The sequence below is a fragment of the Artemia sp. Qi Xiang Cuo genome, chromosome 2 (genome assembly GCF_049724085.1).
Source record: "Artemia sp. Qi Xiang Cuo chromosome 2, ASM4972408v1, whole genome shotgun sequence".
NCBI classification, from domain to species: domain Eukaryota; kingdom Metazoa; phylum Arthropoda; class Branchiopoda; order Anostraca; family Artemiidae; genus Artemia; species Artemia sp. Qi Xiang Cuo.
Window position 1 is genome coordinate 59,542,799 of NC_142795.1, and position 16,910 is coordinate 59,559,708.

The 16,910-nt window shown below is 34.7% G+C and overlaps 1 protein-coding gene across 4 annotated transcripts in view; it reads right to left on the reverse strand.

The window, feature by feature from the left end:
* The window catches only part of LOC148955446 (dystrophin, isoforms A/C/F/G/H-like), a 504,509-nt gene that overhangs the window by 171,613 nt on the left and 315,986 nt on the right, over nt 1-16,910 (reverse strand). For 3 of the 4 annotated variants that reach the window (XM_089102277.1, XM_089102291.1, XM_089102295.1), the window contains 3 exons: nt 14,203-14,308; nt 6,115-6,171; nt 2,025-2,236 (listed from right to left, as the gene is read on the reverse strand). In XM_089102277.1, coding sequence (XP_088958403.1) covers nt 2,025-2,236; nt 6,115-6,171; nt 14,203-14,308 — 375 coding nt within the window. The remainder of the gene's footprint in view (nt 1-2,024; nt 2,237-6,114; nt 6,172-14,202; nt 14,309-16,910) is intronic. The other variant, XM_089102283.1, reaches the window with a different exon arrangement.

Genomic DNA, 16,910 nt, shown 5'->3' on the forward strand with positions numbered 1-16,910 from the left:
TTCATTTCTTTTATAGACTGCAGTAATACTCCCTCCCCCCAGGCTTAACACCTAGGATGAGATTAACATAATAGGTGTCCTCAATCTCTATGTGTGACGGCTCAAAATGAAAAAGTCTGCTTAAATCAGTATTTAAAAATTCGGTGATTTTCATAAAAGATGGAAACTCAGAGCAAATAAGTTAAAAATATTAAATCTCACAACAATTTGGTTTCCGAGAAATTAAAAGTAATGCGTTGCTAATGCAATTTTACTGATACCACTAATCCTTGGCAAAGATTGTCAGACTCGAAAAGAATCTGTGCTAATTTAGAGTTTCAAGTTTATTCCATATAAATACTTCTTCGGGTAATTTTTTTCTCACACCGCCTTTTTAGGTCATTGTTCCTACCGTCACATAAACACGGTGCGTCAGCACCGTCTTTCGCCAGGAGACGGGGAATAAGCTCATGAGTCAAACTGTTCCCTTTCGCATTTGAGACTTCATTATGAGAGGAGTGCCAAGGTTAAAAAATATCTTTTCACTCTCTTAGAGCATGAAAATAATTGTACCATACATTTATTAGTGGCCTTCTGATTGATATTCAGGATGAGCTTTATACAGTAGGTGTCTTAAAAGCCGATACGTAGTAGTTCTTAATAGAAAACGACGCAATTTATATCTGAATTTATATTTATATCGGAAAATGCTTATATCAATTTATATCTGAAAATGCTTAGATATGGAGCATCAAAATTCAAAGCCAAAAATGTAAGGATCAATAGTGATAGTAATCAAAGTCTTTGATCAGGACAAGGAGGCATCCCTTCCCCCTAAGGAATACGAAAAACTTCAAATGTTTTAATGAAAAAAATGTTTAGAAAACACTTTTAAATCCTTTACCTCTCCCCCCCACAAAACAATTTTTTACGACCACCCTTCTCAAACAAAGTGCTACAGGAATTCTGGACGGTATTCATGATTAATGCGATACATAAACTGTCTTAATTTTAGCTAAAAGTTTTTTTATATTTATTTTTTTACGCTGGCAGTACAATTGAATAACTATGGTAGGGTTAATTCTTCAAAAAAGAAAAAGACTTACGGTCGAAAAGAACAAACTAAAAAACAGAAACCTAAATTAAGCTTTCCAAGTTCACTGCATAAAAAAACAATCTTTTCAGGCCATTATTTTTCAGAACCTTGACAAAGGAAACTGTTTTCATTAAGTGTTTTCCGTCTATTTCAACTTTTCAAGGCGATAACATTTATAAAGTGATAACTCTTGACGAAACTATGGCAATATTCATAAAGGCTATCTACAATGATGTTTATATGGGAGTCCCGATAAAATGCTGAAAACATAAGCAATTCTAATTTTAAGAATAGCAATTTTAAAATGAAAGAAATGGTAATTTTTAATAGTAATTTTAAAATGAACATGAAAAGAAACAAAAGTGTATTATACAAAGGCAAGTGCGTATGCATGAATTTATTTCAAGGGGATGAAAAATATAATTTAAAAAACGTAAAAAACTTGAATCATATAAAAAGATTGCACAGGAAAGCTCAAAATATGGGGGGGGGGATAAAAAGGGTTGCAGGTCCCCCACCCATGAGTGCATGCCGTCATATAAGATTTAGCATTTAAACGAATATTTTTTTTTTTTTTTTTTTTTTTTTAAGAAACCCAATTTAATCGAGTGAAACTGAATCCCTTACTATCGGTAACAATCACCGTGGACCAGTAAACAATTATACGACCAATCATCTGTGCTAGGTGCGATAATTGTCCTGTAAAAGTCGGGCTCAATTAACCAAGGGCACTTGGATTTGGTTGACATGCTATGAAAGGAAGTCAACTAATTTTAGAGCCCTTAGCAACAATATAAACATCTTAACCGACGCATGATATGGATCATATTTCACGAGTTCATTGAAAATACTGAGTTTCAACTATGTTGAGGATACAATACACATTACTATCGATCCTTCCAAACAGGGCAAAAAGAAAAGACTAGCTTATTCCAACATTAATTAGTACCTTTTGTTCCCTTGTCTGTGAATCTAATAAATCAACAGTTTGTCCAACAGGTGGAAGCCGAGATATTTTGTTTTCCATTCGAGCCATCCAAGCTTCTGTTTCAAGCCTCTTTGCCTCAAACCGATTGGTTTCCACAAGAATTTCTTCGAGTTGTGCTGCCCGTGAACTTACAGCAGAGGATGTGTCGTCCCAATGCTCTCGAAGTTTTGAGACTGAAATAAAATGTTTATAACTTGCACCTTCTTCATAGTAGACAGAGATACGATATGATCGGAGAACTAAATAAAAACAAAAAAAGTGTCTGTTTTATGGTAAAACTATTCAACGTTAATTCAAATACAACTAATTTAAGTACACATCAATACGATATTTTTTTTCATTGGCTTAACCTTTACGGAAGGAAAACGGCTTGAACTTTTTAGTTTGTGCAACACAAAAAAGTAGTTAAGATCACTCAAACAAGTCTTTAAAATGCAACAAACTCTAATACCTAGAATAGTTTCACAGACTAACGAGAGAGAAAAAAAACGGGCCATCAAAGATTATGCCTGTAGCGACAATATATAAAACAATCCACAATGCCTGGCGATTTCAAAGGAGATTACCCAAGCAGATGGTTTAGGAATAAAAGATTAAAGCAGTAATTAAAAAATCATTCACAACTTTAGAAGAAATTGATAACCATATTTTAGAATCCTTGCTAGCAGTGACGTCAATTCACAAAAATGTAGGTGAGGGAGGGGGGGGGGTATATATTTCCAAATCTTCGCGGGAGAGATTTTGGTTTTTTTTTCAACTTTTAAATGGAAACAACAAAGAGGCATTTTTCGATGGAAATACCTAAAAAGGATTTTGTTTCTAAACCTATTGAATCGAACCAGGAGTTAAAATTTGTACGAAATCGTTTAAATTTTTTAACGGAAAACGTTTAAATTTTTTGAAACCTTTTTCTCATTTTATTAATTGCCGTTTGCTAAACTAAATTTCCCCCCCCCAAAAAAAAAAAATTCTGGATATAGTTCACTATAAAATATTGATTCAGGAATACACGGATTAGAAAAAAAAACCTTCAGACAAGATTTCATAAACATTCAAGATTATGTAAAACGACTTAAGATTTCGGAGGAGTTCAAAACAGATGGCCAAGCAGATGCTTTTGCCACATAAAAAGGGGGAGTGCATGCCAGAATTTCATTATGAATGGGTTAATAATGTAACTTGTTCATAGTAATAGCTGCGAAACTACTTTTATTTCAGGCAGCATAGACTGCAGCAAGACTCTGTACAGGGTCCCATACAGTGCATTAACCAATGTCTGTTTTACTAAAAATGAGTAAACAAAATGATGAGCAACCAGCGACTTTAAAATATTTGGCATATTCTTTCAGCACACTGGTCAATGTTTATTTCAGTTATTTACAGGGTTACATCTACATACAAGGATAGATTGTAAATTAAAAACGATAAAACCATATTTAAATTATTGTCTCTTTTAAAAGTTCAGTGTGCGGTCTGAGGGTTGAACCCAATACTTTTATAAGTTCACAGCTTATTTGATGAACAGGCAGATGTCCAATATTAATTGAGCTGAAAGTATTTGCTGTTCACTCTTAGCACTATTGTCAAGGACTCCAAGGAGCTAAAATATCTACATTTCGGTTAGATAAACTCATTCTGTTTCAAATCGTACCGAAGAGATGTGCACCGAATTATAAACTAAACCCTAAAGAATTTCAACTAAAATCTAGAAATCAAATCTTAAAAGCTAAATCAGTGTTATGTTCTTTGAAAAATATTTCACGATATTTTCGAAGTTTTATTTTTCATTACTAAGCATGCAACCGAAATTCGCTAAGCTTAGCCCACAAAAAAAAAAAATCAGAAAGGAATAAGAAAAAGACTTCAAATACAGGACTTCAAAAACTTTAAACAACTTCAAGAGCTAGCCAAATGCCACATTTTAAAGGGATGCAAAACTTACAAATTAGAAATCTGTGACACAAACAACAGTCAAATAAAGTCAGAGGCATTCCAATCCAAATAAAGGGGAATAAAAGACTTGACTGGTAACATTATTCAAGAGAAGACTTATAACTGAACGTTCAAACTGAAGTTAGGATTAAATCTACTACGTCAGTAAATATTGACCCAGTCGCAAGGATTTAAATCCTACATAAGAAAAGAACTTAAAAAGGGCTGGAATGAATGCAAATGAAATCGAGATTATGCAAGGACGAGGAGCCAAGTAAAATTCGAAAGTCTATAGATACAGATATTCAGTAAATGAATAACTTCTGGTTGCTATTCCCTGAAAAATAGAGTTTTGCAAGAAGGTTAAAGATATAACTATCACCGAAAGATATCGATACTTATATTAATGGATGTTTTAGATATATCCATTCACAGAACGAGGATTATGACATTACTTAGAGTTTTTTAAGAGAATGGTCCAAACTTGCTAAAAAAAAAAAGAGCAGGAGAATCTTCCGATTTTCGCAAATTTCTGACGTATTTTCAACACAATTTTCTATCTAAAAACAAATACATAGCAAATTTTAAAAATATAATTTGATAGATGGATCAAACCGAAACTCAGATATCGAATATTTGTTAAATTGTCTACGTTGAAATATTAAAACCATAAGACTGCAGAAAAATTATGTACCTAAAATTTGCACAGGGAAAATAAGTCCAAATCTAGGAAAAATTTAAGCTGTTGCTTTCTCAACAAGCCGTCTCTCGTACAAACAAAGCAAATGGGGTTAAAGCATACGGACTCCGAGATAATAATTTGTTTCATGTTAGCTGTGGGCGTGGCTTTTAAATCAAAAATGAATAATAAATTTTATTTTCTTAGACTTAAAAAAGACACCATACATTTTTTTGTTTCATTTACATAAAAGAATATTTATAGACGCACAAAATGATTGAATGACGGAGAAAATGCAAGTAAACATTTTGAAAATCTTTTTCTTTTTTTTTTATTCTTCAATAAAACATAATTAATAAGTTATAAGTTCATATGTAAGTTCATTGATTAATTAATTTTATCTCAATACTTTTGATAAAACTTCGTTTATCACAAGTACCACAGTACCCTTAAAATAAACAAAGCAAATTCTTATTGTGGTGCCTTACATATTTGGATCAGCATTTTTCCTTAAGTATTCTTTTTTTCGTCATCGGCTCATTTTTGCTCGAAAAATGATACCTTCTATACATTGTCTCTTTTATGGCGGCACGATCTTAAACCGGATATCTGACAACACTGATGAAAATCTGAAAAACGCAATTTTTGATTCGTGAAGTTTGACAACTCGTTAATTCGACATAAAATGGCTTTAACGAAGTTTCATAGCATGATTCTTTTGCAATGCGGTGACTTAAACGTAAAGACTTTCTAGGAGTGTTTTGTATACTTAATAGCAGAGGAATACAAAGTTCTAGACAAGCTACATTAACTGAAACGACAAAAGCATTGTTAGTCACTCGTGAAGACACGCAACTACGGTTCTCAATTTTTCATGAAGCTTCACTCTTTCTTAGACCTTAGCTAGTTATACATCCCACAATTGAAACTTTTGAATCTTAATAACTCATAAAAATATTCTGTTCGTTTTTGGTTGGTAGTTTGAATTTGTTCTTCCTCTTTAAAGTTATTTCTTTGTATATTCTTTTATTATTTATTTTTTATTGTTTCACTCCGGGCTTGAGGCAGGTAGTAGATAAAGCCCCACCACATGTCTGTCCCTTCACTTGTCCAACTTAATCTCTTTAAATATAAGTATAATCTTATATTTTGTAGCACTTATGGCAATTAACTGGCCTTAAAATCGAAAATTATCATCAAGATATTTAGTAGCTCATTGATGCACGAGATTATCAATCTCATAAACTTCAAAATTTTGAAGATTTTAATCAATTTTTGAAAGTCTAAAGAAAAACTGAAACATTTAAGGACTAGCTTTTGATCTACCATATAATTCTGGTTTCTCAGCTGATGTTCAAAACAAAAACGTTCCATGCAGACTGAGAATCATCATATTAGTATAAAACATAAAATTATGCTCAAAAGTAGCCACCAAAATACCTCGTAACACAGTCCTCACATGGTATATAGCATTCTGTGCAAGGGAAAAATCGAGATCTAGAATAAAATTAGACAAGAGGGATAATTAAAAAAAAAAAAGAAATGAAAGAACCGTAACTAAAAAAATGGATGAAACCACAAACTAAGATCAGCAACGCAAAATCACATGAAAAATATTCTCCCTAAAGAACATCTACAAGATGTCCCATTTATCTTCAGACAACTAACCACTCGTAGCTGAAAAAAAAAAAAAAAAAAAAAAAAAAAAAAAAAAAAAAAACTGGGCATTGAATTCAGAAATTCTTATTGTTCATATTCATTAATCCTTGGGAAGTTTAGAGAATTCAGCTTTAGGAGACTCCTATGCCACCTTCATGGACGTACAATCAAAGACAACAGATGTTCAAATGGGGCTCCAGAAATATTTACTCATCAGGATTACATGTGAAAAATAAAGGTGTTTTTCTCAGAAAACATACTGGACTTGGGTAATTCGAAAAGTGAAAGCCAACGCGTTCAGTAGACATTTAAAAAAAAGTAAATACTTATTGAGTTAGTAATAATGTTAAGTATTAGATATGCAAATTATGTAAAACAATACAAACTTAATAACGTCATTTGCCAGGCAGCGAGGGATCTTAAAAGGTATACACACAAATTTTAACTCAAGTTTCCGGGTAAGGCGTTCGCGTCAGGTCCCGCAAAAAGTACAAGTAAGTACATCTCAAAAGACTTGAAAACTACAAGATACATACAGGGATTACCACCTCGATCATAGAAACACAGGATGGGGAACAATTTAAAATTTCAATAACTACAAGTCTTTATATATTTGGTTTCTGTGAAATGAAGCAAATTTTATCTAAGAATAGTCTTTCTGAAGTGCTCTAAACAGACATTGAGAATCAAGACACAAAGACCTTGTCACGCGGTAAGTAAAAGCTTACAGTTTGAGGCTGTAGCTCAATGTAAGACATAAACTTATTAAAAAAAAACTTTTACGCATGCTGACCAATGGTCGTCGTAGCGCAGGTACAGATCTCCTGACCTTCGGTCGGCAGTGCAATACGTGGTTGGGGGCAAATCCTCCAACACTTCCCGCGTTCTCCCTTCCAGATTTCTCCAGGTACCCATTCGGAGCTGGGCGACTCTGGCTGAGCTTACAGAGTTACACCGCTGACCCCTCTTCGAAACCAAATAACCCGCGACACCAAAACTCGAATCCTTATCCTCACGAACAATGGATTTAAAGGATTTAAGACATAAGATGGCAATTCAAATATTAATGGATGAGGAGAAAATATCTAATTTTTACACCTAAGCTGCCTTCCAAACGGCCGATCAAATTGTGTCCGGACAAAAAAAACAGATTTATCTAAAATTGTCTAGCAAAATAACAGCATTAGATATAAACACGGTGAATATAAATTTTAGTTGATTTCTTCTATACCTCTTTTGTACTTTAATTTTGGACTAGGCCCAAGATATGCAAACCATATATATATATATATATATATATATATATATATATATATATATATATATATATATATATATATATATATATATATATATATATATATATATATATATATATATATATATATATATATATATATATATATATATATATATATATATATATATATATATATATATATATATATATATATATATATATATATATATATATATATATATATATATATATATATATATATATATATATATATATATATATATATATATATATATATATATATATATATATATATATATATATATATATACCCATCTGTCAATATGACTAAAAAAGAATTATTCTGTTAAACAGAAAAAAATAACACATTTTGACGACTCTTAAAATTAACCCTATGTTCAGGAAATATCTTTGTGATTCTGCGAAGTTAAGTCAATCAAGTGCCTTGAACCTATGAAAAAAGAAAAAAAATATGAAGTCTTTTTGCGCTCTCTTATACCAGGCGTCTCATAGCCCCCCTCTCCCCTGCAAACGTTACGAAAGGCCAAAGCTTGTCATTAAAGACACACTAGATGGCTCAGAAGTACAACAATTCATTTTCAGAAAAAGTGCAAAATGAGCTATCTAGTTACGTGTACAACAATGTCTTCGTTATAGAGAGGAAATCAACTGTTATTAAAAATAAATGATTCTCCACACACGGTTGGCAGATTTGTTTATTCCCCAAGAGATACTGGATATTATATTTACATTCCAACATTTCTAGGCACTTCACAGCCAAAGCAAAAGGCTATCTGAACTGGAAAAGACGTCTCTAATATCAATAGGGATATAAATGGTCCCTAGTTTTGGCTTCAGTCCTAGATTACACAAAAAAAGAAGTCTTCGGGCAATATTATTGCTCCCATCTCTTCAATGATTCTTAAGCCTCTCTATGAGTAACTAAATTATGAAAAATAAAATAGTTCGGCAAAGCTATAAAAAAGTAAATTTCTAGCAAAAAAATTATGAAAATTTTCATGGAAAAGCTAAGCATTTTGAATTTTTAATATGCGTAAATAAAAATTACAATAGGTCAAATTTTTGCATGAACTTCATTTGATTGCTAAGAAGTTTATATGTGGGCACAAAAGTGCGTGTGCGTGTACGTCCTGTCTACCGAAACGCAGCAAATAAGTGAGACATTTCTAAAATTGACAGTTAAAAAAAAGTCTTATAATCATAAAAAAATAAGTTTAGGTATTAATGAGTGCAGCAAAAAATTATTTATTGAAAAACCCGACTAAAACGAACTTATGAACAGAAAAGACCAAATTTATGTCAAAAAAAAGTTTGAAAAATTAAAGTTTTAAAGTACTCTTTCAGTGGCAATCGCTGTTCTCCATATTACTTTAAAAGAAAAAAGTAGTTTTGAGGGATTTTCTTCTAGGTTGGAATAAAAGAATCAATTCATCAAAAATAACTTATTTGATAATTATTTGCATTACCTCAGATTTATTTTATTTTGAATTGGGGCAAACCAAAGAGAAGGTCTTGTATTTTTTTCAGTTCCGAAATCACTGACAGATACAAACAGGCATGCACAGAGGGTGAAGCGCGTCTTGAGGCATATCCACCTGACTTGCTGAGCTAACATGCATGAGACCTCGCTTGGAACCCCCAAAGAATTACAAAAAAAAAAAAAATACAAAATTGCATTTGACGGCCAAAAGAGTCCTCAAAATGGCTTTTAAAGTTCACCCCCCCCCATGCTAGAATCAAAATGCTTCAGAAAAAAAGTAATAAAGAATGTATGTGAGAATTTTCTCCAAGCTTGTAATGAAGGAAAAATTAAAAAAAAAATATATATCAGATGCTTCAATGTTTTACTGCTTATTTGTTCATTATTTTTCTCAGAGGCACTTCCTATGGAAGGGATGGTCGTATAAGCTTCGGAGGGGACTTGTTCGATTGGAAATCGGAAGTTATAGTGTCAGAAGTTATAGTGTCGTTTTAAGATTCAAAAGTGACCGGAAGTCAACTAGCCCGCCCCCATGCCCTCTTTTCGCCAAATACATCTGATCAAAATTTTGAGATATCCATTTTGTTCACAATAGTCCCAAGGTCAAATAATTATCCTTTCGGGTTTGACACGCAGCCCCCTCCCCTTCAGCCCCTGGATCAAGGGTTGTAAATTATGCAAGTTGCTCATTGTTAACACGTAAGGTTTTATGAAAGAGATGCTTGCATAAGCTTCCGAGGGGAGTCATTCGATTGGAAACCCGAAGTTCTAGCACCCTTTTTGAGAGTCAAAGTGATCGGAGGGCAACCAGACTCCCCCTCCCTACGCCCTGTTTTCCCCAAGTGGATCCGATCAAAATTTTTAGATATCTGTTTTGTTCAAAATAGTCCAAGTAGAAAATAACTATGCCTCCCGGGTTGACAAAACCCCCCACAGCCCCCCCGGGTAAGGGCTGTAAGTTATGCTAGTTGTCCATTGTTAACATATACACTTTTTATGGAAACGGTGGTTGTTTAAACATTGGAGGGACTTCATTCAGTTGCAAATCGAAAGTTCTACTTCTCTTTTTAAGAGAACTAGATTTCCCTAAACGCATCAGATCAAAATTTGAGATAGCCATTTTGTTCAAAAAAATTTAAATGTCAAATAACTATGCCTCCAAGGTTAACACCCCCCTAGCCTCTGAGGCAAGGGCTACACGCTATGCAAGCTGTCCATTGTTAACATATTAGGATTTTTGTTCAAAACGAGGGTATGTTTGATCCTTGGCCTCCAATAACACTTAGGGTATTAAGGAGAAACTTTAAGATAACTAAGTTGAAACTTTCAAGGTATTTTGAGTAGATGTTGAAGAGAGATCGGAAGGCAAACAGCCCCCCACCCCCTCTTTGCCCTTTTTAAGTGCATCCTCTGCTGAACCCTGATCAAGGTTTTGGAACTGTCATTTTCTTCAAACTAGTCAAAAGGTCTAACACTGTACTTTCAGGGATGCCTCCTTCCCCCCCCCCAATGGCCCTGGGGCAAGGCTTATAAATTATGCAATTTGCTCGTTGTTTACATGCAGGATTTATCGTAGGAAAAGGAGAAATATTTTGTTCCAATGTGTCTGAAAAGGCTAAGGACATTAAGGTGAAACTTTGGGAAATGTCGAGGGGTATATCATACTAAATCAATAGGCATATTTGCATCAACTTTAAAAAAAGGAGTTGATAAAAAACTTTATCAACTTTATAAAAAATGTTTTCTTTTGTAGGCCTACTTGCAACATTGAAAAAAAAATTGCATTGAAATAAAATCTTCACTTGCTGGGCTTTCTCCAAAAACTGTCAAATACACATATAGCTTTCAATAAAACACAAATGAAACACTAGTGTTTAAACCTTTAGAGTGGGGGGAGGTGGAAGGGGCAGTCACCAAGATCTTGTTTGTAGTGATTTTTGTTCGTTTTAGGTTCGGCAATTAATTCGGGATTTATGACTAAACGTTTGTGATATGATCATTTATTTTGAGTTAATAAAAAAAAGAAAATTCCGAAAAAGAATTTTTTCAAAGAATAGTAAAGAGTCATACTAAACTTAAGACGAGCAGAAATAAATTCCTATAATAATTCAAACTTGGACCGACCAGAAATTACTATTAAAGAACAAAATAAATCAACAGCAATTAGAAATTAAATAAACAATCATAGCAAACAAACATACAATAGATACTAATATAAATGAATAAATAAATCTTAAAACGAGTCCGTCTTAAATTGGATATTCAAATCACACCTAAAACGAACAAAATCACTGCAAAAAAGAATTTGGCAAATGCCCCCTTCCACCTCCCCCAACTGTAAAAGTCTAAATACTACTGTAATTTATGACAAAAAATTACATAATGATATTCAACATACATGGGAGCCCCGAACGTACAATCCGAACGTACAAAAATACGAAATTTCTGTTTGTCTGTTTTCTTTTTTAGAAAAGCACGGTCACGCGTGTTTGGTTGCTTATTCCTCAAGGGGTGACCATATAAAAACCGTAGCAGTAAATCAAGGAGGCACACTTGTGCCTCTATAAAGAGGTGACCCACCACAATGTTAAGCGATTTCAGGTCCTAGAGGTTGCAGAGAGACGGCGGTAATCGCATTTTGTAGCCCAAGCTCAAACTAAGAAACGTGCAAAATTTCATCCTCCTCCGACTTTATCTTCATGGGGTAAACTGGATCGGAAGTTTCGACCCTCCCACCACAGCCCCCCGTCAACGTTGTCCGATTGGGCTGAAATTTAGACGGCAAGCTTTTGTACGGCCCGGGAGCTTATCCTCGAAATTTCAGCTCAATCCGATCACTCCTTCCCTATTTTCAAAAAACCAAATATAGCCACTTAAAGTTCATTTCTCTTTTTTTTTTGTTAGCCACGCCTACAGGCCACAGTTGGCAACTGATCCGGGTGAATGAGGACTCATTCGAAGCAGAATTCGACCTGTTAGGGCCTTTTGATATTTTCAGACCGAAAAAATTATCCCCCGAATTTACGAAAAACCTCGTTTTCCTATAAGAACCCGCAAGCCCGCAAGCTGTCAAATCAGCTAACAGTTAGTCAAGCAATAATAAGTAATAAACTGTACAAAAACGTGCAGAAATTATTTGAAAAAAACTATGTTTTCTAAAGAGTTAAAGAGGCTGAGTTACAAGGTCGAATCTTAAATCGTACAGGGATTAGAAGGCACAGTTGGGGGGCTGCCTCCCCCCAAACCCCCCGCTTTCGCAGCCTTTAAATAAAAAAAAAAAAATTTAACTGAAAGTAAGGAGCGACATTAAATCTTAAAACGATCAGAAATTATTCCGTATATGAAAGGGGCTGTTCCCTCTTCAACGCCTCGCTCTTTACGCTAAAGTTTGACTTTCTTACAACTCTTTTTTTTAAACAATAAAAACTTTAGCGTAAAGAGCGAGGCGTTGAGGAGGGCACAGCCCCTTTCATATACGGAATAATTTCTGTTCGTTATAAGATTTAATGTCGCTCCTTACTTTCAGTTAAAAAAAAAATTTTTTTTATTTAAAGGCTGCGAAACCGGGGGGTTGGGGGGGCGGCCGCCCCTCAACTTTTCCTCCTAATCCCTTTATGTTTTAAGGTTCGACCTTGTAACTCAGCCTCTTTAACTCTTTAGAAAACGTAGTTTTTTTCAAATAATTATGATTTACGGCTAAAATTTACGACGGAAATTTCAAAGATCTGGTGGTGTTTTTACGTAAAAAAAAAGGGATCAAACCACACCAAAGTACAAAATTTTGACTTTTGTCCCGAAAAATAACAACAAAGGCCCGAGAACTGCTGAAATGTTATCAAATAAAAACTGAGGGAACAATTAAAACGATACTTCTAAGCCCCCTAGTCGTAGAAGTCATACTGACACGCAATAAAACCTTCATCCCTATAAACTGTTCATTTAATAACTGTTCTAGAGTTCACATAGTTGCGAACACTGTTAGTGTGGAGACGGGCGGATTATTTCATGGAGAGTGGACCTCTAATTTTTTTCTGGGCAGACCAAGTCAAACTTTCTGTGAGAGGTGTTCATATGAATTGGATGATCATTGGGACGAAAACAGATTTAAGCTTTGACCACCCTTCATTTGGAAGAATGTATAATTTAGGGGAACAAGGATGAAGCGTGCAGTGTGGGCACTGAGGGGAAGAAAACTCCAAACTTATTACGGGAAGCGACAGTTTATCTCTTAAAATATCACTTTGTTTCCAGAGCACAAAAACTAAACGAGCCCCTATTATCGACGCAGTGCTACACAAAAAGTAAACCTTAGTGTAAAACCGGAGGTTAACAGGAGGTAGCTCTCGTTATATCTAGGATAACACTGAGAACAGGATTTGAGTGAACAGAAATCGACTAAAAAACTGTTTTGTTTTTTAACGAAAAGAAAGAGCGACCAAGCTTCCCGCTGAGCAAGGTGATAGCTAACACGCTCCGGGTGCTCGCAAGACAGGGGACCTTGGAGTAAACTCCATTCCCAAGATGCATATTCGATGGATCTTCGAAGCCGGACAAAGTCGTAACGCCTGATTGCCGCCACAAGTAAAAGTAAGTAAGCTATATTTGTTACATTTGGAAGTGCTTTCAAAAAGACACCACAGAACTTTAGTGTAAACAGTGAGGGGATGAAGGCGAGGGACACCTCTCTGAAGTGCGGAGTAAGTTCTGCTCGTTTAAAGGTTTAATTTCTCTCTTTACTCTCAATTGAAAAAAAAACAAGCTTTTAAATAAGGAGTAATACTTATAAACTTATCTATAGTGTACAATTATTCTACGCGTGTCGTCTTTGTGGAATGCATATACTATGCTTCATTAAAAAAAAGGTAACATTATTTCCTGTACCAGTTGTCCAAGCTGCGAAAGCTAATTTCTCCGAAACCGTCATCTTTTTTCTAAGAACAAAGAATTATCCACCACTATGCAAAAATAATTGTTTATTTCATTTATGGAAAATAATCTTCTCTACTAGCTATATTTTTGTTTCCATGGTAGCTGGTACTTGCCTAGCCAGTACACAAAAGGATTAAATGAACAGAAAAAAAAGGTACTCAAAACGAATTCTATGTACCTTTTCCATGTGTATTATGTCTAGCACTATCCTTTTTTAGTCCTTCAGCTGCTTCTACCAGATCATCTAATTGTGGCTTTTTCTGCTCAAGCTCCCGAAGTACATTCTACAAGTAGAAATAAACAATATAATAAACTTCTTTTTATGCCCCTTGTTTTTACTCGCCTTCTTGTTTGTGTAATTTGAGTATGTGAAAGGCTCAAGATTATTTCTAGCAACGCAACTTTTTTCTTCTTTTTTTACCAGACATCATATCGTCAGCAAACAAATCATACCGGTACTGACAAAAAAAAAAAAAAAAAAAAAAAAAAAAAAAAAAAAAAAAAAATCCTCCAAATGAAATTGAAACTAAGCTATTCCTACGACACTGAAAATGCGACAATGGCAAAAATTGTAATTTCCAAGACTAAAAAGAAAGCGTTGGACATTTTATAACCATTCAAGGACGGCTTTTAAGTCTTGAACGGCCCTGATTTTCATTTCAAGTCTTAATTTTTAACTTTTCACTCTTTCCAAAAAGCAGGGGAAATAACGATTTTCTATTTCTATTGCATTAGGAGGCAAGTGCAATAATTATTATTTTTGTTTTACTCCTTACTCTTTGGCAAACATTACTGTCGATCTTCATTCTTCACGTTTCATATTAAGGATTCTTGCCAACTATTCTGGCTTTTAACATTTAATGTCGCGTCCACGCTAACATCTCCTACGAACAACCAACAGACATAGTACTGAATGTGGCTGTCATCTTCACAGACAATGGAACACTACAGCAGTACCTGTAAACGGGTAATTGTAACGTGTACTTCCTCAAATTATAGCCTAAACAGCCATAATTAAATAACGGCGGTTAAATGGTAAAATCAGGGGGGGGGAGAAGGAAAGGACGTCTTATGGTATATTCTTTCTCCGTAAACACAGAAGAAAGGACGGTACTTGTTGAATTCATCCACTTAAAATATGTTACACAAAATGTAAAAGTACAAGACATATAATGACATTTCTGTTTTGAATCACATCATTTTTGAGCAATGGACCCTCCCCTCGGCAGAATCCTAATAAAGGTGTGGACTGTTAAAACCAGCATATTGTTAGACGAATGATACGAGGTGTGTTAGGAAAGTGACCTCCATTAAAAAATAGCTAAAACAAATTATATATTTACAAAAGCGTTTCTTATACTTTTTAAACAATTGCTTTCTACTATATTTTTATATATAAATCTTTTAAACCTAGGTATTTTTCATGTGCTTTTCAAAGATTAGAGAACCTTCTTATGAATTTCTACCACCTGAGATTTTAGCCCGTTTGTAATATCGTTTCTAAAATTTGCGTCATTCATAAATCATTGCTCCAAACCCAAGTATTATTTTTTCGCTTAGGCGTTATTTTTTCACTTAGGCGTTATTTTTTCCTGTCTACAGGACTTTCTCTATATTCAGTGGTTTTTTCCTCTATAAAATCCTTTTTAGATTCAGGTTAAGGTCACAGGAAGCAGAATCCAGGCCATAAGGTGAATGATGAAAAATACCATCGTAAGAGATTCAACAGTTCTTTTCTCCCTTTAATTAAGGCTGAATACTTCGTCCCTCATCTTCACTATCTTGTCCGTCCATATTTAAAGATCGGTCATCTTTATTGCCGATGCAAAACACCTTCATTATCAATGTGTTGTCTGTGAACAAGACTCTTATGACGAATCTCAGCTTTTTAAAGAATTTCGCCTCAAAATCTTGTAACAACGCTCACTTCATATTTGGCTGAGATTCTTTTTGCGAGATAACTAGGGATGAACAAACTGCATTGTAACCTTATCATTACTACAATTCAAAAGATTCTATGTTGATATGTCGTTGCCCCAAGATTGTTGTTGCTCTTCAAATAAACCCTCGGCCCGCACAGTTAAGAATGTTACATGGACAGGTATGGACATCATACCTACTACAGCATGACATGCGAGGTGAGACACGGGTAGATCCTGGGTCTTGGAGTTATTTTTCTAGGGAGGATGGCAAAATTCGGAAGAAAAACATTCTCCGGCCACAATTTTCTAGGATTGGATCCTTCGGAATAATATCTGGGAAAACTTCTCTTTGTGCACTTACGTGGGCATTAGACTTTGTAGTTGAAGAAAAGAAAAAATTCTAGTGCAAAATTGCGCCTTTCCAAGTTTCCACATAAAAAGCGTGAACTGACAGATTCATGTGAATACCTGCCTTTAACCCAGACAAATGCGGGAAGAACTGCCACCGTTTCCTTGCAAGAACTCAAAGATTCTCAAGACCCACGTGATAACATTGATCTCTTTTACCAGTCTTGTTGAGAATACTACATAGTCCTAATCAATTAGATCAAAGACCGGTTCAAGTTTGAAGAGTAAATTTATGAAATTTGTACTGCAAGTAATTCCAAACCTAAATCTCTGAGACCACGATTTGTGAGACCTCCTGTTCTAATAGAGAAGTGTTCCCTCCAAAAAACAGACGTAGAATAGAGATCACAGGCAATGACTGATGTGAGCTTCATTTGGGAGATACCTTAGTTGAGGAACAGCCAGAAGAGCGGTACTGGAAAAAGATGCCTGGTCTGAAGACTTGCGGCGGCGATACGAAGTACCCAGAACTGCGAAAGTTCACATCACTAATCTTCTCGATACCTTTTAGCAATGTTCCAGATGAGCGTTTGTTGAACCTCCTGAAATTGATCAA